The 25,976-nt window shown below is 45.1% G+C and overlaps 3 protein-coding genes across 5 annotated transcripts in view; 1 reads left to right on the top strand and 2 right to left on the bottom strand.

The window, feature by feature from the left end:
* RANBP9 (RAN binding protein 9) overlaps positions 1 to 9,294 on the top strand; it is a 38,927-nt gene extending 29,633 nt beyond the window's left edge. Inside the window, exons 9-14 of one of the 2 annotated variants that reach the window (XM_038128401.1) lie at positions 1,159 to 1,349; positions 3,015 to 3,162; positions 4,870 to 4,943; positions 7,047 to 7,198; positions 7,879 to 7,990; positions 8,355 to 9,294. In XM_038128401.1, coding sequence (XP_037984329.1) covers positions 1,159 to 1,349; positions 3,015 to 3,162; positions 4,870 to 4,943; positions 7,047 to 7,198; positions 7,879 to 7,990; positions 8,355 to 8,485 — 808 coding nt within the window. In that variant the 3' untranslated portion in view covers positions 8,486 to 9,294. Of the gene's footprint in view, positions 1 to 1,158; positions 1,350 to 3,014; positions 3,163 to 4,869; positions 4,992 to 7,046; positions 7,199 to 7,878; positions 7,991 to 8,354 lie in introns of both variants that reach the window. The other variant, XM_038128400.1, reaches the window with a different exon arrangement.
* A 264-nt stretch (positions 9,295 to 9,558) lies between these two features.
* Positions 9,559 to 13,888, bottom strand: NOL7 (nucleolar protein 7). Its single transcript, XM_038128405.1, has 8 exons — positions 13,707 to 13,888; positions 13,112 to 13,172; positions 12,957 to 13,030; positions 12,741 to 12,772; positions 11,715 to 11,826; positions 10,972 to 11,093; positions 10,814 to 10,891; positions 9,559 to 10,054 (listed from the first exon to the last, which is right to left on the bottom strand). The coding sequence occupies exons 1-8, from the start codon at positions 13,886 to 13,888 to the stop codon at positions 9,981 to 9,983; spliced, it is 735 nt and encodes a 244-aa protein (XP_037984333.1). The 3' UTR covers positions 9,559 to 9,980.
* Positions 13,889 to 14,019: 131 nt separating this feature from the next.
* On the bottom strand, positions 14,020 to 23,692 carry SIRT5 (sirtuin 5). 2 transcript variants are annotated; one of them, XM_038128403.1, is made up of 9 exons: positions 23,519 to 23,692; positions 22,838 to 22,976; positions 20,609 to 20,742; positions 18,897 to 19,122; positions 17,416 to 17,503; positions 16,975 to 17,028; positions 15,979 to 16,102; positions 14,591 to 14,706; positions 14,020 to 14,228 (listed from the first exon to the last, which is right to left on the bottom strand). In XM_038128403.1, the coding sequence occupies exons 2-9, from the start codon at positions 22,950 to 22,952 to the stop codon at positions 14,153 to 14,155; spliced, it is 933 nt and encodes a 310-aa protein (XP_037984331.1). In that variant the 5' UTR covers positions 22,953 to 22,976; positions 23,519 to 23,692; the 3' UTR covers positions 14,020 to 14,152. The 2 variants fall into 2 exon arrangements, with proteins under 2 accessions (XP_037984331.1, XP_037984332.1); XM_038128404.1 differs by lacking the exon at positions 23,519 to 23,692 and adding an exon at positions 23,216 to 23,512.
* Positions 23,693 to 25,976: the final 2,284 nt, after the last annotated feature.

The following is a 25,976-nucleotide window of genomic DNA, read 5'->3' as shown; positions in this document are numbered from 1 at the left end:
TGTAGTTATTTTTAATGAATTTTAGTCCCATTTGGGTGTCAAGTAAAACTTAAAATGGAAACTGATATAGTAGCATGTTCAAGAAGGTTAAGAATCCTGATGGCATAAGTTAGTCTCTTCCTCCAAAGGGGTGACTGACTTTAAAGACCAGTTTAAACGAGCTGTTTCTTTCCATGCCATTTTACTAGAAAACTCTGGCTAAAACAGTGGAATTCTGTAATCCCAAAGAGTTCTCTTGGCTTCCCAGGCACACAATAGTCACCTTCATTCTGGCATTTTTACTTGCCAGCTGCACTGTTCTCCAGAATTTTGTATCACATTGCAGTGTTTAATGTGGAAAAAATGTGTTATCTCCTCTAAGAACAAAGCACTTTAATTCTATGTTCAGTTAAGTAACTGGGAATGTGTTTGAAGTCTGTCATGCTCAAGTGCTGAACAGAATTCACGTGATAGTACTCCAGACTTATCACAGAATCCACAAAATGCGAACATTTTGATGAAAGACTTCACTCAATTGCATCAATTTTATGTTATCTTTTTCTCAGTGTGTCTTTCTAAATTTTGCCTGTTCTATTGAGACTACTGAAGCCTTAAGCATAAAGCAGGAGTTCTAAGCTTCCTTAAAGTCCATAGTAAAACCTCCTTATCTAAAACAAAATTAACAAAGAGCAACAGCCTCTAAAGGGAAGGTTTGTATGGGAGTTTGCTTTTCAAACTGTTTTCTAGTGCAGGTGTTTAATGTTAGGAGTTACCCTTTAATGCCTAATGTTCCAGACAGTCAAACTCTGTTATCATTTACTTTGAGAGGAATGACAGACATGACAACATAATGACATATCTTTCTCAAGAAATAACCTTGCCCCTGCCAATAAAAGAAAACAGAACAAGAAAATATAGTTTAAGTGTCTAGACTTTGAGGACTTAGTGACAAAGGCTGTCCTCCAAGGATAATATTCCTGTTCTGCTCCCTCACAAATTTGTAATTGTGTATTTTTGGCGGAATGCTCCAGAGCTTATTGACGATTGGGTTACTGACATTCAGCATTTTGTTGAGTCAGACTTGTTCTATATTTAACACTAAAATGAAATCATTGCTATCGTTGGTAATTTGAAATGTGTAAATAGTTTTATTAGCTTAACTCTTTCCCTTTTGTTTAGGGTGCGTCAGTTCATAGAGATGGTGAACGGTACAGACAGCGAAGTGCGGTGTTTGGGAGGCCACAGTCCAAAATCTCAAGACAGTTACCCTGTTAGCCCACGGTCATTCAGTAGTCCTAGCATGAGTCCCAGCCATGGAATGAATATCCACAATTTGGCAACAGGCAAAGGGAGCAGCACACACTTCACAGGTAAGTTCATGTGGAGGATACGCCACACAGATTTGGGCATACCACGCCACATGGATTTATTTTTTTTTTTAATAAACTTAAGATTTTATGCTGAATGCTGTGTGTAACGGTAAAATGTTAATGATTAAAATACAGGATTTCCAGTCACTGGGGAAAAACTAAAGTTTCATCACATAATTTCTGCATATGCTCTTGGCTTTACTTCTTGCAAAGTAGGTTGCCACCAATTTCTAAGAAGGGCTTCCCTCTGGGAGGTGGAAGGTTCTGACATATATTTCTCTTGTCCTTTTGATGATAATTTATGGCTTGGGCAAGATAGTTTAAATCCAGTAAGTGGTATATATGATATATGATCCATTTCCTGTGGTGTTGATGGAGAAGTCAGAATAGCTGTGGTTGAGCAGCAAACACCAGAAGCTGGGTGGTATGGTTGAGTAAAAGACATGCTGCTGGCAGCCACATTTCAGTCTGCACAGTTGAAACATTTCTTAGAGCATTTAAGTAGTGGGAAATCTTCAGTGGGAAGCCACTAATGTTCAGAGCTGTCCCAAGCTTATGGGGAGGTCCCCATGCCTTCCAAAGGACCCTTGCTGAATGAAAGCTGAGCATGTTAAAATGGTACCTGAACATGGCATCCTTGAAGACTTAAGACTCTTAAGGTAGCAGAGACCATCAGCTTTCACTTCTGTTTAATTTCCAAATCCAAAGTGGAGCTGACTGGGGGCACTTTTTTTTTTCCTCTCTGGGATGGAGTGGAAAGTCAGTGTAGCCTGGCTATCAGAGTAACTGCTGCCCTTGGAAGGGGACAGCAGCTTTGCTTTTCTTTCCTCAGTGTCAAAATAGTGTCATCACATGTGTCAGTGAAGAACCACTCAGATTTTCTGGTTGTTCTTCAGATGGTTATTGGGATGTAGTATAGAAAGTACCTGTAATTTTGAAAGTAGAGGCAGGTTGATGAATGTATTACTAGAATTGATGTTTGGGATTTTGTAAATGGCAGCAGCTGCTTCTTTATAATAAGCCCTTCCTGTGACCTGTTTCTATTTTAGAACATGCTTGGGAGCTCTTGGTTTGATGGAACTGGCAATTACATGTTTGCTTCAAATGGTAGTTTTCTTGTTATATTTTGGAAGGGTCAAAAGAGATTTTAGCTAGGCATCATAATTTCACAGCATGGTGTAATTTTTTTTAGCAAAGCACAATATTAGCAATTAAAATAATTACATGGTGAAGGAGGGAGGTTGTATGTAAGTATAGCAACATGCAAAGTATTCAGCACTGAATTCTACTGCACATTTATCAAAAGAATTATGTGATCAGGAATTAATAATGTTTGCTTCCATTCATAGTGATTACAGTGACCTAGAAAAGATTTTCTAAAAAACTTCTACATTAGTGCAGTTTTCTGTTTTACCAGTATATTAGTACAACTGGAAAAAAGCTTCTTGTGTCTGTGTTCATACTTGTTAAATAATGCTTAACTTCTGCACTCTAGAAGCCTTAAGGGTTCAAATACCTGAAACATGGAGGTTAAGTACTTGAGTTTGTGTGGCAAATTTAGCATACTTGTTCCTGGTTAGTAAGCGCTACACTTATTTAATTTTTTTCTACAAACTTGTCTGTAAGTACCACTTTATAACTACAGCTGTTAAAACTTCCTTGCAGGCTTTGAAAGTAGTTGCAGTAATGGAGTAATATCAAATAAAGTGCATCAGTCTTACTGTCACAGTAAACACACGACCACCAGCTTGAATGTACCAGAGCTCAACAACATAAATGTATCCAGATCACAGCAGGTTAACAGCTATTCCAGGTAAATAAACTTTAGATGCTTCTAAATCACTTTAAGGCTTATGTTCTCCATGTATTTGCATGGCAGGGAAGAGTTTTCAGTGGGTTTTGATATGACTTTTTTCCCCCCAAGGACAGTTGAAACATAGTGTAAGGAGCTGACAGCTTGTGGTAACTCAGGTTGTTTGACAGTTCAAGCTCAATAGACCTATTTATCTTTTTGGGTTAAAGAAATGCAGTGGATGAAAATAAATTACCTTGCTTATAGCTATGGTCAGTTCTGAAGTTCCATAGTGAAGGTTAATTAGCTCTTTGGCACTTGGGATTTTAATTGAAGCCACTGACACTGATTAAGGTGTGTTGCACACAGGTAATGAAAAGTTTTCCAGATACTCTCCATTTGTGGCAGTATCTGGAAAGTAAACACAGTTGAAATGCAAATGAAGTGTGGATTCCCTTTCACTGTATACACCAGGATTGTTTGCCTACTCCAGTCACTGTCACGAGTGCAAATGCATTCAGTTCAGAGAATGAAAATAAATCTGTTAACCAGGGTTAATGTGGATCTTCCTAACCAGTACGGTTAAGCTCTGGGTTGCATGGATGCAGCAAACCGTTCATTTGATGTGAAGTGCAACAGCACTCAGCTGCCTTGTGCAAAATGGATTCCCAAAACTACCACAGATGATGTGATGATGTGGTGGTGATAACCAAAGGTATTTTAGTTCGATAGTGATAATTGGGGTAAAAAAGTAAGAGTAACAATTTACTTTTTAACTTTCCACAATTTCTGTTTGCATCAGCAGTTGCCTCTGCCAAAACGTCTGGCAGTGTCCAGGCAACTTGGAGATTTTTCACAGAGGAAGACAGTTCCTTGGCTGTGTTCTTGCCCAGTCAGAGAGGCCTTTTGGTTTCCTTCCCCAAAGGAAGCTGAGTATTTTTGGTTGCTTAGAAGCAAGATATTAAACTTCCAAATTGAATCTATTTGGTCTTGACAGAGGTTTTAGGTTGCTATTCTCTATGATGGAATAGAACAGGCCAGGATGCAACTATCAGCAAAGCTCAATCCACAAAGCCACGCTGGCATTTTCTAAAAGCACTTTCGTGAGCTGCTGTGAGCAAAGGGTTGTGAGGAGCTGAATGCTTTGCATTTGCCACTGAGTGTCTCTTCAGTGTTCTGCTTTACTCAGCATTTGCTTTGGGGTTTTGTTTTTTGTTTTCCCTCTGTTGTTCTACAAAGTAAATAAGAGGAGAAGGCATTTTTTAAAAATAATTAGTTACCTAAATATGGTTCTTTCCAAGTAGGATATATAATGACTTAACTATATTTTTTATGTATAAATACTAACTATATTAAAAAGTGTGAGTAGTTTGTTTTCTCAATGCATTTTCTTCAGCTCTGTGTACATACAGTTATATAAAGAAGGTAAGAACTTTTTGGTCTGTATTTAGAAAGTGATATATTCCTTACTCCTGAATAATGGGGGATGTGTTTAAATTTTCAGCATCTGAAAATAGTGTTTTACTGAAAACTAATGTTGAGACAATCTTAAAACTTTCCATGGTGATCTGATATCACCAGTTGCTGTCGAAGAAACTGGGGTCTAGCTTGGTAATATTTAACAGCAACTTTTCAGAAGCTAAGATGAGGAAGTAGTGTGATGAAGTTGTAAAGATAACCTAAGTACTTAAATATGAGTAAAATTTGTATTTACTACTCTCTTTTCAGCAATGATGTAGACATGGAAACAGATCACTACTCCAATGGGGTTGCTGAGACTTCATCCAATGGCTTCCTAAATGGTAGTTCTAAACATGATCACGAAATGGAAGAATGTGACACAGAAATGGGTCTGCAGTGATATTTCTTACATTTTTATTAAGTGATGGCAACAAGGTTATGTTTTTACTTGCAATGCTTCCCAACTTGAAAATTAGGGTTACTAGCTCAAATCTTAATTGTTTGATTGTTTGTTTTGCTATTACTACATGTAAATTTTAAAACCACTGATTTAGGTGGTCCAATATCAATGTGAGAACAGGGGAAATGGGTCACTCATGGCTACTGAAATTAGCATTAATTTTTAAGGAAGTACCTTTGAGAAGAAACACCCAGTTGTGTAGCACCCTGTGTTTGAGTTGGGAAATTGCTTCTCCCTCTTCCCATTCATGGTTCTCATGGCATCTTTGTGCTCCATAGTGAGCGTAGAAATTCTAAAGCTTTTATATTGAAATGCAAAGTGCTAATATTTAATGCTCAAGAATTTTATTAGGGAAATGTAAAAAATGCAAAATTAACTCTTTTCCCATGTTTTCCACCAAAAAATACCAAATTATATAGTTATGAGCTAAAAATTAACTTCGTTTTACCTAATTTGCTTTATACTCTGTAATGCCTGTTGATGTTGGTGACAAATGAGTATTTAAATCCCCTCTGCTTGCCCTTTGTACAGCTGCAGAATTGGTACTCAAACAATTGATTTAAGCAGATGTCAGTTAATGTGTAGTTTAAATGAAATGTGAAACTGGAGACCTTCAGAATGCAGCAGCGCGTGCAGAGGTCTGTGAGCGCTTCCCAGTTCTGGGGCGAGTGCTGCTGCTGCTGATCCTGCAGCTTTGTTGGGAAATGCAGTGGAACAGCAAATGTCATTCTGTTACAGCCCTGCGAGGAGGAATACAAGTTGCCAGACCATTTTCCCTGCATTATGCTCTGAAACTGTATAATAACAAGACCTTATTTCTGTGACAGAAAACCCAAAACAGGTCCTCACTCTCTTGCAGCCTTTTCTGCAGAAACTTGCTGTGACAGACATGCAGCAGCTGCACAGGGCACGGAGTTGTGCTTTTTGTAATGTAGTTGTCTCCTGCCTTTGGAAAGTCATGTCTTAGATGAGGCTGAGCTAAGGACAAACACCACTACTTGAAGACTTGTGGGTGCTTCACCTATTCTGTTTAACCCCAGGCTGACTCTGGTGGTTTTTCACTTTTTGAAATAATTATGTATTCTCCTTAGTGCTGTGTATTGAAGGTTAAGTAGGCAGGTGTTTTGCAGAGGTGATACACTTACATCTAAGAAAAAAAGAAAAGTGGCCAGGTAAAAATCCTGTTTAAAAAGAGTAGTCAAAAATACATCACTAAATAGCAGTGTTAAAGTCAGAAAGAAGAGTAGATTTGTAATTGAAGAGTCTATCAAAATACTAATTTTAAAACTTGATTCCATTGACGAAAAAAGACAAGGAATGGATAAAAGCCTTTTTTTAAATGCGGTGCTTTAGGTGTAAATTTTTAAAAAGCAGATTTTTCAAAGAAGCCAAGTGTTGGTTTACTTCCATAAGCTGCATCAGTATCTTTTAAAATCACTAGTATTGGGATATTGTATGAAACCGTAAAGAAATCAGTTGTAGTGTCCTGCTTGATTACAAAAGAAGCCTGAAATAGCCAAATTATTAAGATAATGTGTACTGCAAGGAGTATGAACAGTCTAAATAATTGTCTCGTGGCAGAGTCCATCATGGCTGTTGAGGAAGTTTGGCATTTTTTTACACTCTCTAAGTTCCCAGTTTGGTGTATCTTCAGAAACGCAATGCCAAAGAATTAAGAAAGAACTGTGTGGACTTTGTTGTTTCTTAAACTCCCTTAAAATTTTAGGGTAAAATCTGGTTTGTCTTCTAGTTAGTTTAAAATTACCCCTCGCAAATAAACAGCACGTGCTGTGACAGCCTTTGCCGTTAGTGAACCAGGTCTCTTAAATATTCATAAGGAGCAGTTCCCCAGTGCGTGGTACAGGAGCACGTGGGGCCAGGCTCTGTGGGCAGGCAGCTGTGTTTGAGTGAAATCAGTCTGTAGATCCATAGGTTGTTACCCTCGGCTCTGCCAGTGGTGATGATGACGATATCGTTTCTTTAGAAGTAGATTCAAGTCAGTTAAGACGCCAGCTATGTGGTGGCAGCCAAGCAGCCATTGAAAGGATGATCCATTTTGGAAGAGAATTGCAAGCAATGAGCGAGCAGCTGAGAAGAGAATGTGGCAAAAACACAGTGAATAAGAAAATGCTCAAGGTATGTTTAATCTTCTTGTAAAGGTGAATAACTGCTGCCCAGCAGGACCTTCCCACAGCCTGTTGTGCTGCAATACTGTTCTGCTTTAACTTTTGTCATTTTCCACATGTCTCAGAGCAGGTGTTCTGGTCAGCTGTGGTGTAGCACTGTCTTCTTTTTTGTCTGTGCAGCAACACATACTCAGGGAAGATAATTTTGTGCTGTTACACAGTTAAACACAGAAACTGATTTAGCACTTTCTCTCATTTGTGACCATGTAACTTGGCCTCGTGAATCAAAGTTCTGGTTTTGTCTTTTTGATCTTTTGTCAGTGATAAATGAACCACAGGGTGATTGGTAGAGATGCCCAAAATGTGCTGTCATTAGTTCTCTGCATATTAATTAGTTTGCCTTGATTTGAGACTGCTCTGGAAAAGAATTCTCCTGCTGAAGACTGCATGCAGTTTTCAGTTTGTTTTCTCTTACCCAATCAGTTAGTAAAATAATGCTAGCTTTTGCCTTGCTTTTGGGAATAAAACACTAAATGGAACAAGTCCTGTCACAATTTCTTTTTATCTTTTTGTATTGATGGATAGTGACAGTCACCTTTGTGATTCTGAATCAAAACAGTTAAACAAAATATCCCTCCTTTTCACTAGTAGCTTGTAGCTGTAGATGTAATAGAAGTCATCTTCCCACAGGATGCATTCAGTTTGCTTGCATATTCTGATCCCTGGAGCAGCCCTGTTGGAAATCAGCTTGACCCCATACAAAGAGAACCAGTGTGCTCTGTGCTGAATAGTGCAATACTAGGTAAGTGTGGCCTGCTGGCTGCTCAGAGGACTCAGGGTGCGTCCCCCGTGTCACACACAGGTGGCCCTGCTGCTCCACTGTAAGGAGAGCAGTGCTGGGTACACTCTACTGGGAAGAGAGGGATTATTCTGGAGGGTATGTAAAATAAATAACAGGTGCTTGTCTGCTGTTATACTTCAGAGCAAAACTGGCCTGTTCAGTAATGGTGACAGCTGTGCCAAGGTCACTTTGTTGCTCCTGCTTTGTGTCTTGCTCCAAGAGCAAACTCGCAAATGAATGATTTAAGTAGCTTAAATGTCAAGTTTTCAGTGTATTGTTATGAAATGATTCAGGTATTTTAACTGCCACTGTGATTCTTTTTCAGAGACTCACAATCTGCCAAAGCAACCCCCGCTTGCCCTCGCCATGGGACAGGCGTCACAGTGTCTAGGATTGATGGCCCGGTCAGGAATTGGATCCTGCGCGTTTGCCACAGTGGAAGACTACCTACACTAGCTATGCATTTTGGAGGTCTGAAAGGCGTTGTGGCATATTCAACATGGAAAGTAGACCAGCTCTGCTGACTGGAATTTGGAATTTTAATTATGTACTAAGGACAAGTCTGTCGCTTTATGTTGCTTCCTAGTTTACAGCATGATGCAAATGATTTCTAACTTAGTGTTAGGAGATTTCCATCTTTAAACCTCTTAGACAACTAAGAGTTGAAAATATCACTGGTAACGTCAGACATCCAAATTGACAAGTACCAATCCTTTGAACGATTGTCCAAAACAAACCAAAAATCCTGCTACCTTGTGGTGGGACGGAAGAATAGAAAACATGGATGTATTAGCATGTGGGTGATGTAAACGTCAAGCAGGATGACTTGCCAACCTCCACCCCCATTGTTACATAGTTCAATCAGTGTAATTTGCAAAATGCAAATGGTTTGGATATATAGTGTTGATGGGAAGAAATGATATTTTTTAATGTGTACTGTAAAACTTGAATTACTCAGGAGCTGAGTGAATATGTTTGTTGCTACTTACAATCCCAACCTGTTGATCTTAGTAGTTTTTTGTTTTAACATGGTCTTTTCAACTTCGTTTCCTTGTTTAACTACAGACAGCTTCTGTTGTGTAGGCTCACCAGTTTAACTGTTGTATTATAACAGTATTACATGTCAACACAGTGTGGTTATGACCTATTTATATAAAAACCAAATATTTAGTCAATTTACAGTCTTAATTTAATCTTTGTACACCTTGCATTTTTAAAAGTGCTTAAATAGTACTATATTGCAATAAAATGTAGTGATATCATAATTAACCAGCCATTAAAAACTTACGTCTACATCCACGGTAGCATGGACGTGTATGCTACATTGTCTTGTTCTAGAGCTCCAGCCTAGAACAGCAGCTCTTGTGGAGACTGGTGAGGGGAGTGGCTGGGCTGCTCCAGGTGAAGGGCTTTGCTGTGTTCTTGCCACACAGTGAGTCCAGCTAACAGTGCAGGAAGTTTACCCAGGACTCCCTGCAGATGGGGAAAATCCCGTACTGCTGGAAAGTAAGTAATCATGAGGCTGGAAAGAAGTGTCCTGCTGTGGGAGCTGATTTAATGATTCTGCTGTTAGGGTACAGCCTTTCCTTAGCGACACAAGTCACTGAGGCAGCAGGAATAACTGCCTGCTGTAAGGAATGCATCATCCACAACAGTAGGTACAACATTGCTCATCTTTATTCTCTGAAAAGGCATTGCCTCACGGAGGCAGCTCAGCAAGCCTGGTCTGAGCACCAGCTGTTCTACAACACTGGCCTGGCTGCTCTGTAGCTTCCCCAAGAACTTCTGAAAGGGGAGAGGAGAGAACAGTGAAGTTGGATGAGGCACAGCTCCGTGCCTTCTGCTGCTGGAGCTGAAAGCAAAGTGATGATGAAGTGGGGAAGACACCTGTGTTGTGTTGACATCAACTGTCACTAAAAGTCCTTAGCAGCATCTTCTGAAAAAGCTGTCTTCAGACTCCATTTTTAATCTGTGTTGCCAGCCAGCGTTTCTTAAACCTTGCTGCTTTTTCCTTTTTATCTTGCCCTTAAAAAAAAATAGCTGTTAGTTACCATTTTTCTTAGCCTGCATGTGTTGGAGAAGCAGCAATCCCTTGGGCTGCTGCAGCATTTCAGAACAGAACAACCACCTCAAACTGTGATAAATTTCCTAAGGTATTTTATGTGCCCCAGGTGCATTCCACTGGCCAGAAGCAGCAGTTTGCACCAGCCTCCTTAGGAGGGTGGCAGGGATACAGTGGTGCTTTCAGTGATGGAGCACAGATGGAAAGCAGGCTTGCTAAGGATCAGTAGCTTTCCCCTGTGGTGTTCATGAGCCTCACAGAATGTGTGGGTGTGAAACTGTCCCCATCCATTATGGAAATGAGGAGAAATGGGTGCTATTTCCCTGTGCTCACATAGAAGTTGTGGGATCTTCGTATCGCTGCTTTTAAGTCTGAGATGCATCTGAAATGCCTTCAAACAGCTCAGAGACTGGAGGCTGAAACAGCAGCTACTGAAGTATTTATTCCACTGAGCAGCCACGGCTCTAATACAAGAGCTGTCTCTTAACATACCAAAAATGAGGTAATTTTTTTCAACTTGTGTCTCATACACCATCCCTGGGGGTGTGCTCATGCCACCCACTGAGGCTGCAGTGCTCTGCTGCCCTTCCCTTACTCTCCAGGTGCTTGGAATAAGAGGATCACAAGCCAGAATGCTCTAGCATGGAAACCCTGATTTTATTCAAGTGTACTTTTAGCCACAGATGCAGAAAATAGTACCTACTCTGACTTTCTATACTCACCCCAAGACTTGTCCACAAACTGAACGGCAGCTTTTTTGACAGGGGCTCTCTTGTTTGCAAGGGAGAAAAATTCATTTGCTGAAATGGAGACGAGTGTTAATAACCAAGTTCAAGCCAGACAAGGCTCCATCCAGACCCACCCAAGCAGCAGCACGTACCGTTTACCCGGTTGGTGTGTGGCCCATAGAGCTGAGCATTTAGGAAGTCTTTGGCCAGCTGTTGGTGGAGGCCTGTTGCACTGTGGTCTTTCAAGCACACAGCCACGTAGTTCCCTTTTGTCCTAGTTAAAGAGAGATGTAAATCCCTGTAGCGTGGTTACAAGATCCAGAACAACAGACACTGCTGCCAAGCTTTGCTACTTGAGCACAGCAGCAGCCAGTGACGGTTTCTGATACTCAGATGAGCTTTGTGGCAGTATTAAAAAATAAAAAGCTGGACCAATACTCTCATGATGTTGTCATATGCCTTTGTGTACCCTGAGTAGTTTCCTCGGGCATCCTGAGCTCATCCTACCAGAAGCTAGGGCAATTACTCTCTAGGGCCATCAGTGACAATGAAATAAAGAGGAGAGAGAAAAATAGATTAAAATGCAGGAATTTGCTGCTCAACCACCCCACAACACAATGTGTACTGCTCAGCTATCTCATAGCAGTTACATATATGTAATATGTAAAAATTATTTCTATCATATATATATATATATATATATATATACACACACATACATGTATGCACATAGATATAAGTATGCTAAACCAGAAGATATTAAACGTGCTTTTAGCACATAAATATGCTTTCAATCAGACAAATGATGGGGGAACATGAAGTACAGAAGAGGGTACAGCCATGCAGTGACAGAACAGACCTTCCCACAACAGGCAAAATCATTTCCTCCTCCTACCTGGGACCCTTGCTCCTCTTGCCTTTCTTCTGCACTTCAGCTTGGCCTTGCCTTTGGGCCTGGCCTTGCTCCAGCTCTACAGCCTCAGCTTCAAGTTCTTCACCTAGAGTAACTTGTAAATAAAATTTCCCAAACGTTACAAATCAAAACTGGCCCATGAAACAGGAACAGGAATTAAGCAGCATTTTCAGAAGCACTGACTAGGATGAACAGCTGTAAGAGGGAGGGAAAGAAATACGCTTAGGGGAGCGACCCAAAGTACTGCTAGCCAGCTTTCCTCAGCATCAACAAAATGGGCTTCATCACCGGACAAAAATTCAATGCAACACAACAGCTATGGGAAACCCATACAGGGAAATCCAGCTCTGGCTTAAGTGTTGTTTCATTCTCAGCTCACCTCTTTGTTATGTCAATACAACAGATCTTTTTTAAATAAAAGCAAGAAAAAGTAGCAGTTACACCATACAGCAGCATGTGAGGTTTGCATGAGAGAACTGTTTAAATAAAAGATTTTTTCTGAAGTACTTCAAAGTACAGATGAAGCAAAAACAGCAATCATAAAAACTCTAGACTCTTGATTTTGTAATTCTGAGTTTGAAAAAAGTTAATATCTGACAGATGCTGTTAAACTGTAGCATGATATATAAAGTATAGAGGTAATTTAACAGCTCTACCCAGGAATAGCCTTTAATACTTAAACAAAGGCTAAATATTAATCCACCTTTGGTAATCCTTGCTTTTTCTGCTGTAATACCTGCCCATGATTTCCTTCAAACACTTCAGGCTTTTTAACTGAAATCACTGCACAGCAAGTGACTTCTGTAAAAGGTGTAAGAATTAGATTGAATCTTTGTATTTTTCCTCAGACATTTCTTTTCCTGGGGAAAAGACAATCTGTCCAGCGCATTCATGATTAAGACTTGGAGAAGGTCTCTTCAGCAGAGCTCCCCTTTGGAGCTCTGGCACAGGAATGAACTCCTGAAGTACCAGATGTGCACCCCGATAGCAAAGCGAGCTGTAACATACCTGGGTCATCTGCCACAGCCTGTTCAGCGGGCCTGGGGAGCAAAGGGAACACAACAGGTCACTCTTCAATTCACACTCCCTTCGTTTACTCAAAGCCATGAAACCCCCATGTCCAGTATGGTCTCCCAAGCGAGGACCAGAAGGGGCTGCCCCACGGGTGGGAGATAGAGAGAGGGGGATCCCGACACCCACCGCCGCCTCCCGTGGGCCCCTCACCGTGCGGACACATCCTGCAGCTCCTGCAGTTCCCGCAGCTCTTGCAGCACGGCCTCGGGCAGCAGCCTGCGTTTCTGTGGGGGAGAGGGGAGTCAGGCGGGCACGGACACGGCCGGCACACAGAGCCGGGGAGCCCGGCGGGGGTAGCGCGGTACCTTCTGCTCCGCGAACAGCTCCTGGTGCCGCCGCCGCTTCTCCTTCAGCAGCTCCCGGTGCCTGCGAGAAGGCGGGAGCCACCGTCAGCATTCCATGGGGAGAGATGGGGGAATTACGGGCGGGGATAAAGGGGGTGAACGAGGGCTTGGAGGGGCTTGGAAGGGCAAAGGAGGTGTTGAGGAGGGGCAAGTGGGGTGATATGGGAGAGGGGATAGGAAAAGTGAAAGGGGCTTAGAGGGGCGAAAGGGGGGGGGGGGGGGGGTTAAGGGCGGGACAAGGAAGGAGATGGGGCCGGGGAGGCGTAAAAGGGGTGGTGGGATAAGAAGAGAGATAAGGGGGCAACAAGGGGAAATAAGCAGAGATAAGGGAGGGAATAACGGAAGGATAAGAGGAGGGAAGAGGCGTGAACGGGGGTAAAAAGGGGTCTAGGAGGGTAAGAGGGTGGAGGGGGGGTTAGGGAGGTAAGCGAGGGGTTAAGGGGCGGTAAGAGAGGTGAAAGGAGAGATGAGTGCGGCTAGGCGATAGGGGTAAGAGGGGGGAAGCGCTGGTGTGAGAGCCGCCGTTCGGGAGCAGGAGGCCCCGGCGTGTCCGCACCTCCGGGCCGCCTCTCCCACGAGCTTCCGCTCGGCCTCGGCCGCCTCCCTCGCCACGCCGAAGGGCACCTCCTCCGGGGCCTCGTCCGCCTCCTCCTCCGAGGAGGAGGCCGGGCTGGGGAGCGCGGCGGGAGCCCTGCGCTTGCCCGCAGCCGCCACCTTCGCCTTCTGCCGGCGCGCCATGGCCGCGGTCTCTGCGCCGCCCGCCCCGGAACCGCTCCCGCCTTCCGCCGGGGAACGCCGAGCGCCGGGAAGCCCGCCCCGCCCCGCCCCGCCCCGCGGGATGCGCGCACAGACACAGGACATGGGAGGTAGCCCCGCCGCTCCGCCTTTATTGCCGTGGGGACGAGTCCCGCCGCCGCCTCCGGCCCGCCCGCCCCGCGCTGGGCCCCGCCCGCTCCCGGCACTCCGGGGTGATCCCAGGGATCCCGGAGGTAATCCCAGGACTCAGGAGATGATCTCCGTCTCGTGTCGCGCCAGCGCCGGCGGCAGCGTGGTTCCGCAGGGGCCCGGGAAGTGGAACCTGGAAGGAAGAAGCAGGTTTAGGGCACGGGCAGGCTCCGGCGCATCCCGCTGCTTTACCTGGCGAGTCTGGCAGGGGGACGGGAGGGAGGGAGGGAGGAAAGAGGAGGAGGAGAGAGGGGTTTAGGCCTTGTGGGGCGTAGGAACAGACTTCAGCCTCACCCTTTAAATAATACGGTTTGTGTCTTCAGTGAAAAGTCCACCATGGAGGAAGAATCCTCTATTCTTACTTATTAACAAAAACTTAATATTTCATAAGCGCTGGGGGGAAACTAGACTGTATTTGTCTAAACCCAGCGCTTCGGCAGCTGGACCAAGGGGCAGGAAGGAGGCGACTGAAGGCTGTTGCCTGAGCAGCGTTACCTGAACCTGTTGGTGGCAGGAGTGGGTTCCATGTTGAACTCCGCGACTGGGACTCCTCTGGCCGATACCTGCGGCGCGAACATGGCCGCAGGATACACCACGGAGGAGGTCCCGACCTGCGGGCAATCGGACAGAAGTCACAAGAATAGTAGGACAGCACTCAGACCAAACCAACCCAGCCCCGAGGCGAGGCCCTTCTCACAACTGCATGTGCACTGAAGCCTAGGAGATCCCTACAGAAATGAAATCGAATCAGTATCTGATTAGTGTCACTGCAGATGTAGCTATTTAACTTAGCATAGCAATCAGGAATTGTTTCTCTGATGCAGCCCAAAAAAATCCATTTGTAACTGTAAATGGAAAAAAATCCCAGAAACAAAATGGCACAATTTGTCTTCAAGGAAAAATAAAAACCCAACAAAACGTTCCTTCTGTTACTTTAGATCATCCTGTAAATGGAAGACAACAGTCTAAGCAAGTGTTTTGGTTAGGGATCTGGAACCCACATGACATGTAAACCACCTTGCAGAAAAGCAGCACATTATAACTTACTTCCTTTTCAAACTGAGCATCAAAATAATTGTATTTTTTACTGTTTGAGAAATTAGAACAATAGAATGGTTTGGATTGGAAGAGACCTTAAAGATCATCTTAATCCAACCCCTCTCCTGTGGGCAGGGACACCTTCCACTAGCCCAGGTTGCTCAGAGGCCCATCCATCCTGGCCTTGAACGCTTCCAGGGACGGGGCACCCACAGCTTCTCTGGGCAACCTGTGCCAGTGCCTCCCCATCCTCACAGTAAAGAATTTCTTCCTATATGTAATCTAAAGCCACTCTCTTTCAGTTAAAAGCCATCACCCCTTGTTCCTGATGAAGAGTCCCTCTCTGGCTTCTTGGCAGGCCTCTTTCAGTACTGGAAGGCTGCTCTAAGGTCTCCCAGGAGCAGCCTACCCTTCTCCAGGCTGAACAGCCCCACTCTCTCAGCCTCTCTTCATAGGGAAGGTGCTCCAGTGCCCTTATCAACTTTGTGGCTTTCCTCTGGACTTGCTCCAACAGTTCCATGTCTCCTTATGCTGGGGGCATCAGAACTGACCACAGTATTCCAGGTGGGGTCTCACCAGAGCAGAGTAGAGGGGGAGTGAAATTCAGCAGCCAAACAGCATTGTCTAATCCCTAACCCCTGTGTACCTGTTGACTTCTGAGTAGTCTGTGTACATTTTCAAACTGAAAAGTCTTTTTATGTTTTGTACTGGACACCAGAGAGTCTCTCTGGGGCTTTTAGTTCCCTCAGGAAAGGACAGATGCATCTGCTTTTCCCAGGGGTTGCCACGTCCTTAGTGTGGCCTCCCTGCCCGTTCAGAGGACAGGTAAGGAAAGCGCCACTCACGACCAAGCAGAGGTCACAAATATCCAGCTCCTTCTCCACTGCTGTGAGCACGCCAGGATCCAGGGCTTCGCCAAACCACACGACGTGGGGCCGCAGGAGCCCATTGCAGCCATCCTCCTCACACCTGCTCAGACACCACAAAGGGACAACGTCACGCTGCTGCCCACGGGGGCGCTTCAGGCTGCAGAGCGGCAAAGCGGTTCTCATTCTCTCCTGGGCAGGTCTTACCTGCCATCATCCTCTCTCCTCCTTCACAGCCCTCCCCACACCCCCCTCTACCATGTGCTGGACAGAAGGCAGCTCATTCCATGCTACACATGTGCCAGAAGTACACATGTGCTGCATGACCCCAAGGAAGGGGGTGCTGAACAGTTGTTCAGCACAGATACTTAATTGTGTCTTCCCCTTACTCAGCTCCTGAAACGCATGAAAGTTAAAACTCGGCCTCCTTTAACAAACTGGCTGACAGGCTTTTAAGGAGAAAATGAACCAAAAGACAGAAGCATCGTGTTAGCCTCTTTTTCCTTAGGAATCAGATAAAAAATGTGGTGGCTTTTTCCATCTGCAACTAGCTAAGGCAAAGTTTCAGGCAGCACAAAAAAGCATCGTGGCACATTCTGTGCTTGTGAGGGGACCCCAGCACAGTATTCCAGAAAAAGAGTGGGTGACACCTGCAAAATAACAAAACATTTACTGCTGTAGCACTGCTTTCTTGCTGCAATTCTCCTACTACTTCACTTAGTACAAACCCCAGAATTTGGCCACGTTTCATCTTGGGGCTCAAGCACACACATGTGCGATGCCTTTAGCACCATGGTAACTTCTGCACACTCCTCTGTCCAATGCCCCTGTAACTTCAGACTCAGTTTCCTGGGGTAGAGTTCCAGAGTTCTTTGTCTCCTGTGGAATGTCCTTCCAAACATGAACAGTAACATGAAGCTTTGAGATGCACAAAGCATGAAGAGGTAACAGCTCAACAAAGTGGTCCATACGTACTGAGGAAGGTCTTCAACTGGAATGGCAGCATCCTCTGTGTCAGGATCTGGAGCCCTGTAGTTACAAAATGGAAATACATCTCCAGCTGTACAAAAGGTATTTTATATATTAATAAAAACTTAACATTCTCTAAAAACCTGCATATTCCCTAAAGCACACCCTCCAATCCAAGAATCTTCAACTTCAGCCAACTTGAACACCTACTACAATCCTAAAATACCATACATGAGGCAAGCAGGAATTTGTCCAGAATTATCCTGAAGCTGAGCAACTGTAATAAACTGGCCAAGACTGTCAAAGCCACAACTACTATTTATGTTCCTATCTAAAGGTCTGGTGAAATGTAAAGGGAAAAAAACTCCTAAAAAATCTTTTGAGTATATGCCTGGCCCATCCCCCTGCTCAGTTCCTTTTTTAATGGTGAAAGAAAGAATGGATTACCCCTTCCCAGCCAATGCGGGGCAGATCGGGCTCTTGTAATTCGCAGCTACATTTCCACAGCTGGTGCACCGAGTTTTAAATAAACTACCTGGAACACACAAAGAGGAAACATCAGGGATGAAGCAGTGGCTCTGAGGTGTGGCTGTGCAGGCAAGGGGTTGTGTTTATCCTGGGCAGCTTTTCTTTACAGACCTTGAAGGCTGCGCCTTGCAGGTAACTTACTACAGGAACGCAACAGTAAAGACAGTCCCACTGTGCCACCTTGTTCTGCCTCAGGACATGAGTAATACACAGTCCCATTACATATTTTGCAGGAAAATCATAATTTAAAGTATCACTAAGGGAGATGATTTCTGTTTATTGCTTTCCCTCTTACATCAGAAACATTTTCTTTAAAAAAATAAAATATGCTGGTCAACACCATTTTGTTTGATGCAAAACTCCACCCCCAAAACTTCTGTAGCATTATTAAGATGCTGTTGAGATGTGCAATATAGCCAAGAGCTAAAAATGGTGTCCATTTTGTAAGGAATACAAATAATCAAAATTAAACTCTTGCCAAGGCTTCATCATTGGGTCCACAACTGCAAAATAGCTCGTGCAGGTTTCCTGTTTCCGAAGCACAAAAGTGGTGGTGGGAAATCCCACTTACACCTTTAGTGATACTCAAGTGAAAAAGCATCACACTGCTGGAGGACCAGGATGTGTCTTTCTTCTGGGAGACATCTACCCTGTGGCAGGGCCTGAGGAGTGGAGAAGTTAGTGGGGTCACCTCCAAGGACTACCACATCCTCTTTCTCTCCACACCTGTACACTTCCTCAGATCCCAAACCCCTACTGACCCCCAGGTGCTGCACCTGCCATGTGATCCTCTGGCACTTTGTGCCAGAGGAGGAAGGAATGTCACTGACTACAGGGAAGAGAGGGGGAGGGCCAGTGGCTGCAGGAAAGAAAGGTAAGGGAATCTCAATTGTTTCCAATCCCTTTATCCTGTAGCCAAGAACTGCCCAAGCAAGGACAGGACAGAACAGAAAGCACCAGGACTGGTGAGGCCAGGCTTGCCAGTACGCCCTTTACTGGTGGCAGTCTGACACTACCCCCACCACACAGTGGAATCCTTGAGGATTCTTTTCCCCTTTTCTAAGTGAATTCAGCCAGGTGTCAAAGCCACATGAATTCAAGTGGATCTGTGGAAAACTGTGCAAGCGAGGAGGGAGAACCATTTCCTGTCTACTGTCAGAATTCATTAAAAACAGAAAGATGAGATTCTGTGATCCTGAAGGTGAGGAATAAAGAGAGGCTACGAAGTACCTGAAACAACTTCCAAAAGAGAACAGGGTGTTATTGTAAATAAATTTATGCCAATTCTTGTAATTTTAAGGACAAAAATATTTTCTCTCTGTACTTATCCCGCTTTCCCTTCTTCCCACTCCCCACCCCAGGTTTCCTGGCCTGTGGCAGACATGTGAGCCAACTCTTACCGTGGATTTCTAAGAGATGCTTGGTGCCTGCCTTCCTGTGCAGCTCATCAATGTTTTGAGTGATGACCACAACGCTCCTTCCTTGCTTGCTGAGACGCTTCTCGCACTCTGCAATGGCAATGTGGGCTGGATTGGGATGTTTGCTCAGCATCACTTCCCGCCGGTAGTGGTAGAATTCCCACACACGGGAAGGGTTTCGTGCAAAAGCCCCTGGAGTAGCCAGTTCCTGCAAAAGACGTAACAGTTCATCCTACAAGGAAAGAAGAATCCTTTCCCCAGATCAAGCCTGCTGCATCTATGCCATTTATACTGCTGCCTGCATCACAAAGTCATCAAAAGCAGATTATCTATAACCAAATGCAGTTGATAAGAATATTGTTCCACAGCCCTTGCAAGGGTGACAGGTCAAAGTGTCAGATCAAAAGAGCAAATAACTTACAGAAACGGTGTGGTACGTGGGTTTACACTACTCTCCAACCATACTCTGTGCTGCCCTACCAAACTATTAGGAGCTTAGCACAAAGCAAGATGAGATATTCCAATGCACATCCTTTTCTACGGCACCCACAACTCTCTTTTCCACAGCAGCCATAAAACTCAGCATCATGTGAATGTATTTCCTTTGCTAGGATTACTTTTCTGCTTTATTTTAAGAGTAACACAAGCCAAATTACACCCATTGTCAAAACCAAAGGCTAATGTCTTGTATTTTGTATGCAGGTAAAATTGAAGATGCTTTTCACAGTAACTTTAATTTTGCCTTCTCTTTCTCAAAAATGAGATGCAGCTCAGTCCAGCACCTCAGTGCACAATTCTGCTGACACAGAAACTGAATGCAAGTTTCTGATGCAGCAGGACCAAACATTTATACACACACGTCCTTTATTTGAATTGATGGTCACTGAAAGCAAAAAACTCATCTTTAGATTCAAACCAGTTTCAAAAATTCATGTCTCTGGCACTTTTTTAGCTTCATCAGATCTTTCAGGAATGCTATAATTAAAAACCACAAAGAAAGCAAGTGTGATTGCAGCATTTGGGGTAGCAGGTACTGACAGCAGAACAGCTGCTGAAACACCAGCAGCACCAGCAGGATGAGACTCACGAGGCCCCCACAGAGCTCATTGTTGGTGCTTTCAGCTGTACTCCCAGTGTCTGCTCCCACCTCCTCTCCCACCCCTGTGGCTCCCAGCACTGGCAGGATCATTCCAGCCAGAGAGACAACCAGTGGGAGAATTAAAGAACCTGCCCCAAAATAAAACAAGTCCTAAAGCATTTTTAAAGGGTGTTATGAGACACCAAGATTAAAAGAAAACAACCAGTCTCTATCGTCAGTTCTTCCTTTGGTATTTTGGTTTGTTTTAAATGCTAAAGAGTGCAAAACAGGAAAATCCCCACATGGTAGGAAAACAGTGAGGGTGTCAAAAGTTGAGCAAACAGCTGAACTGCAGGAAAACAAGGATGGTAGAAAGACCCAGAGCTGCCTGCAAGAGTGCTGTTTTTCCCAAGTAACTGATAAACTGAAGGACAGAAGCAGATTCCAAAGGGCACAGAGAACAACTGCAGAGGCAACTGTAGGGAGAGCTCTGTCCCTGCTGCACTGCCATGGGAGAACTTCCACCCTCTTCCTCCAACTGTTCCTGACCCTCCATGCCCACCTGCATGATGGACAGAGAGGCATGGCTGCACAGGCACAGGCCAGCAGTACCTACCTGGGCTTGCCACTTTCTCCAGAAGCCTCCAGCCCCTCTGAAGGTGGGGACGCCGCTCTCAGCACTGACCCCGGCTCCGGTGATGATGGCGATGTGCTTGGCCTTGGCAAACACCTCTCGGAAATCAGCCATGTCTGTGCCAGGGCAGGGAAAACAAGGAGCTGTTCAGGCACTCACACCCTGACATAAGAGGCCACACTTACCCATCCAGAAATGGCTTCCACACACACCTCCCATGACTTTAATTTCAGAACACCTACTGGCTCCTGAGCTTCTGTATGTTGGAATTTAAAGGGCAGTTCCTGGAGATCTTCAAAATATGTGCATGAGCAGGCTCAGTAGGGCAACATGTGCTAAACAGGATTATAGTCAATACTATAGGCAGAGCCTTTAACTAAAACCCCACAGTGGATGTTACCCCAATAACAACTTTTGGCACCACCACCCAGGAACAGTTTGCTTCCTAATTGTTACTTAAGATCCTGAAATGAAAAAAAATTAAGTTTGCTCTGTTGTTGCTTTTTTTGTTTTTTTTTTTTCACAAAGTATCACCTTCAAAATTAAGGTAATTTGGGGAAATGTGCTTTCTTTTGAGGCATTTTTCCTGTTTTCTAGGTTTGCAACTGTATTTTATATTTTTAATGTGCTATTCCCACCATTTCTCCTGCATGGTAGTTTCGGAAAAAGATGGAAAATTTCCTTTGCCTTTTTATGTGAGTCAGGACAAGATTAAAAAGGAACAGGTTAGCTGCAGTCAGACAAAAAATATCTCTTGCAGTTTACCTCAGATATGAATTTTAAAGCAACACAGGTTAGAATCACAAAATGGCTGAGGTGGGAACAGACCTCTGGATATTGTCTTGTTCAACCCCCTCCACTTAAGCAGGGTCAGCCAGAGCAGACTGCCCTGGACAGTGTCCTGTGGGGTGGCTTTTGGTATCTCCAGGGATAGAGACTCCATAACCTTCCTGCACACTTCAATCCATTGTCTGACCACCCCCACAGCTGACAAACACCATGGTGTGTTTTTATGCATTGAGAAGATGCCCTGGAGCCTTCATATCCTCAAGGCCTCATCACTGGCTTAAGGCCAATGTGGTGCCCACCAGATCCCCAGGGACATTCCTGCCCAGCTGGTCACCCCCATCCCCCGCTCCCCCCGGCACCTCCAGCCTGTCCTAGTGCCTGGGACTATTTGTTCCCAGGGGCAGGACCCTCTGGACTATCAACCACTCCTCTCAGCTTCATATTATATGAAAATTTGCCAAGGATACACTCTTGTCCATTGTCCAGGTCATTAATTAAGGTGTTAAACAACACTGGCCTCAGTATGGGCTCCTACGTCTATCCCACAAGTGAGCAGCCTCCAGCTGGACTCTGAGCTGCTCACCACAACCCTAATCCTCACAATTTAACAGGTGGCCTTTCAAATAAAAAATAAAACTACCCCCTCTCTATCCCCCACCCCCAACAAAAGCCCACCCAAAGGCAGGTAAGTTCCTGTAGGGAGAAAGAGCCACTGGAGAGGTCCCAAGACCCACAGCACAGAGCCACAGGACTGGGCAGAGAAGGCTGCTATTCTGATGCCCCACCTGCTGCTGCAAACCAAACATCACAAGCCCCGAATGTGTAAAGCTCAGGCCAAAAGCCCTCCCAGTCAGGTCCAAACGCTGATACTCAAGGCAGCAGAAAAAGCAAGTTTGCCTCGGCTACCCGACATTTGGGGGTTGCTATAGTACCCATATACAGTTTTCAAGTTAAGGCACATCCTCAGATTGAAAAACAAAACCAAAATACCCCCCAAACAAGTGAAAAGAGGTCAGCCTTAATTGCTGGCCTGAACAGGGCTCCTGGGGTTACCCAGCTCCTGAACTGTTAGAAATGCTCAAGGCCCATTCTTGTACAAAGAAATGAGGAATTAGTTTTATTACTCATTAACATTATGAAAGGGAAATGCAATTAACCACTGCATACGTATGTGCATATATTATAAACACGTATTTAGTTTATGTTGTAATCGTGCTGACTACAAGGGTTTTTGGAACTATACAGAACACAGACAAAGAAAGGTAATTTTACTATTCTGGGGGATAAATAAAGCAACTTCACACTGTTTTAAACATTTTTAATTAAGCCACGGATTTCACCTAACACACAAAACCTTCTAGCACTTCAAATCCACCTTAAAAACCTGTCCGGGGTGCTAAAGCAAACAAATACACGCCTTACTTGAACTGGGACGGGCCATTTCCAAGCAAAACTTCTGTTTCTTTGAGGACGAGGCCTTAAGTCCGCAATGCACTTGGGAAACCAACCTTCGAGCGGTAGATTGAAAGAGACACATCAGGATCCCGCGGAAGTGTTTCACCTGGGGAGAAATAAATCAAATATAAGCGGCCAAACCAGGACGCGTATTTCTGCCAGCTTCCTGTGAGGGGCTCTCCTTAAAGAACCAGGTGCGAGCGTTCCTCACGGCTTCCTCCTGCACCTGCAGAACACGGAATCACCCCCAACCCGAGACCCTGGGGCCGGGATCACCGCTTTTGTTCGGAACCGGGGAGCTCAGCCCCGCTCCAGAGCAGCGCTTTCGGCCGACATTCAACTTACGCGACGCTTCCGAACTGCGCTGCTAGCCCGAGGCGGCTCCCAGGACCCGCCTGCCCGTCGGCATTTTAAGAAGAAGGGGGAAAAGCAAGGGAGGGAGCCGCGGCGGGCTGCGAGCCTACGTGCCTCTGCCGGCCCGCAGAAGGGCGAAGGGGACAGCGCGGGCGGGCGGAGCCTCGACGAGGGGGTGGCGGCGAGCGCCGGGCCCTCAGGTCGGGGCTCCGCTCGCCCTCCCGCCCTGGCGGCTGCCGGGCCCTCACGCAATCCCCGGGGCCGCGAGTTCGCGGCCCGCCCGCTGCGACTCACCCCGGGCGGCGGCGGCTGCGGCTGCGGCCGAGCCGTGCGGTCCCGCACGTCCCGCCCCGCGCTGCGCCGCTCCGCCCTCCCGCGGGGAAGGGGCCGCGGTGTTAAGGCGGCATGGATGCGTGGATGGATGCACTGGAGGCAGCCGCGAGCCGCTTCCCGGCGCTGCGCTGTCCCTGCGCCGTGCTGGAGCGCGCACGTATCAGCTGGAGTGAGGCACAAATAGGTCAGGAAAGCTGGATGGCTTTGTCATCCCTCTCTGCGGCCCACCCTCTGGCGTTCGCAGTTTACGCGTTCACGGATGAAAACTCCGCTGCACTTGGACAACACACTTTTTTTTTCTTTTTTTTTTTTTAATGAGAAAAGCTGTTTTTAACATATTTTGCTGCATAAAGAAGGCAGCGCCTGCTCTCATCCAGCCGCCTCTTCTCCACCCTTCCTCAACAACCTTAAATCATTACGGTCCTTTCTAGTCAGAGGTTTTGATACATTTTCCCTCTCCCTTGGGATTCTGTAAATTACCAGCTAAGCAGATGAAGAGGCCCCCAAAACATGGACCCAAAGAGGGGAAAGGCTTAAAGGCAAGTTCAACCGTGCTCTTTCAAGTCCACCAGCACCCGTCCAGCCCCGGGGGCAGCTCCTGTCTCCCACTCCCGTAGGCACAGGACGAGTTACCTGACTGAGGGCAGCGGAGGCAACAGCCAGAGGCCGCTCCCAGAGGCTGGCAGACGTTTTCCTCATTACACTGCTCCATGGCACTTGTTATTGTTTACAGAGCACCAGCACTTCCTACGCTGCCTCCAGCTGCAAACTGGAAGGAAGCCTTTGGTGGGGGAATGTTGACACAGCGAGTGATGCTGACTAAACGCTTGTGCTGGTGCCTGCTGGGCTGTCACAGCTGTTCCTTGAGCACTCCATAAAGAGTCTAAATAAAGGCAAGCGTGCTCGAAAAAACAGCACATCATACGCTCAGAAAACAAGGTGAAGGCCAGCGTGATCTTACTTAGCATTCTAATGGCCCTGATGTCAAAATGCATTAACTCTGTGCAGACTGGGAAAACAAACAGGATGATAGGTTTGTTGAATGAGGAAATGGCTCTGCATAACGCTATTCAGCATCATGACTGGTGTTTGGTTTTTTTAAATTGAGATCTTGCTACAGACTGTACGCTATGCTTATTAGGCAGCTGCTAGTTAATATTAAAAAGAAAAAAAAGCAATTCGCAGTTGCACTATCACCACAATTTCCTTCCACTTGGAATCCAAAGTTCAAGACAGCAAAATCCTAGTCTAACATTGCTAACAGAAAAACAACTTAGTTCTGTTTATGTACTAGAGTTTGGAGGAGCACATCAGCCAAAGAGTTTTCATCTTCTTATCATATTGTTGCACCTGTTAGCTGTGTTCCTTCTAACTTTACATCAGCCCAGGGCAGGGCATGTTAATGTGCAAGGTTTGCAAAAGTACAGGTATTTTAATAACAACAGAACTCACGATGGCATAGGTTATGTGAAATGGGTACAGAAGGACACAAGGTTGGCTTGCTTTGGTCTCTTTGGCATATACAGATTGCCCACTCCAAGAGCACAATTATCCCAGGGTTTCTGAAGCAATTAATCATGCATTCTGTATTCTCAGCAGTCTTAAACAATGAAGAGCCCAGCTGATGCTGGCTGATGCTAAGCTGGTGTAACTACTGAATGTGTGCCATAAGAAAATGGCCACATTCATTTTCAAAATTGTTTGTACTGGTCCTGGACAAATATGTTAATGCCAGTGTATACGTAGAAAATGTTTATAAAAATATTAAAGTGACATCTAAATTTACCTTCAAGACACTGGGGTGTTTGGCATTGATACTTGGCCGTGTTCCACAATCGTCTGTGCCCAATAAAATAATTCTGCATAAAATCTTTTTCTATTACAGTAGTTTCCTCCAGCAGCAGTGTCATTAATGCAGTGAGAGCAACTCACTGTGGACACCAGAAGCATGAACTGTTCTGCAAAGATACACATTTCAAAATCAATTAACACTTAAGAATCCTGTCTTAGAAGGGACAAAAGCCATGGCAAGGGCAAGTGCACTGCACTTCACAGCCCCTCCTTTCACTGCCTGCTCCAGCACATTGTCCTCCCAGCTGCCAGCAGCTGAGGTCTTTATATATTTAGCAATGATCCTTTCTTGTCTGTCTTCCAGGAACTTGTCCCATCTCCCCTTGACCCACAGCATTCTGCTCTCCGGCAGTTCCCCAGCTCCGCTCCCTCTCCTGGGAAGGATGGTGAAAGAAGAAGATGAGGAATGTGTATCCACAGGGGCTGCTATTCTCCTCTGAGGCTCAGTGGTAAGATGGGTTCATACCATCTAGTCGTGCACTCCAACCACACTATCCTTCAGCATTTTTACCAAGTCCTTTGCATCTGAGCAGCACCAACTAGAAACAGGTCCCTCTTTGAGCATGAA

The sequence above is a fragment of the Motacilla alba genome, chromosome 2 (genome assembly GCF_015832195.1).
Source record: "Motacilla alba alba isolate MOTALB_02 chromosome 2, Motacilla_alba_V1.0_pri, whole genome shotgun sequence".
In the NCBI taxonomy this organism is placed as follows: Eukaryota; Metazoa; Chordata; class Aves; order Passeriformes; family Motacillidae; genus Motacilla; species Motacilla alba.
Note: the sequence above shows the minus strand (reverse complement) of the source record. Positions and strands in the feature narration are given on the sequence as shown.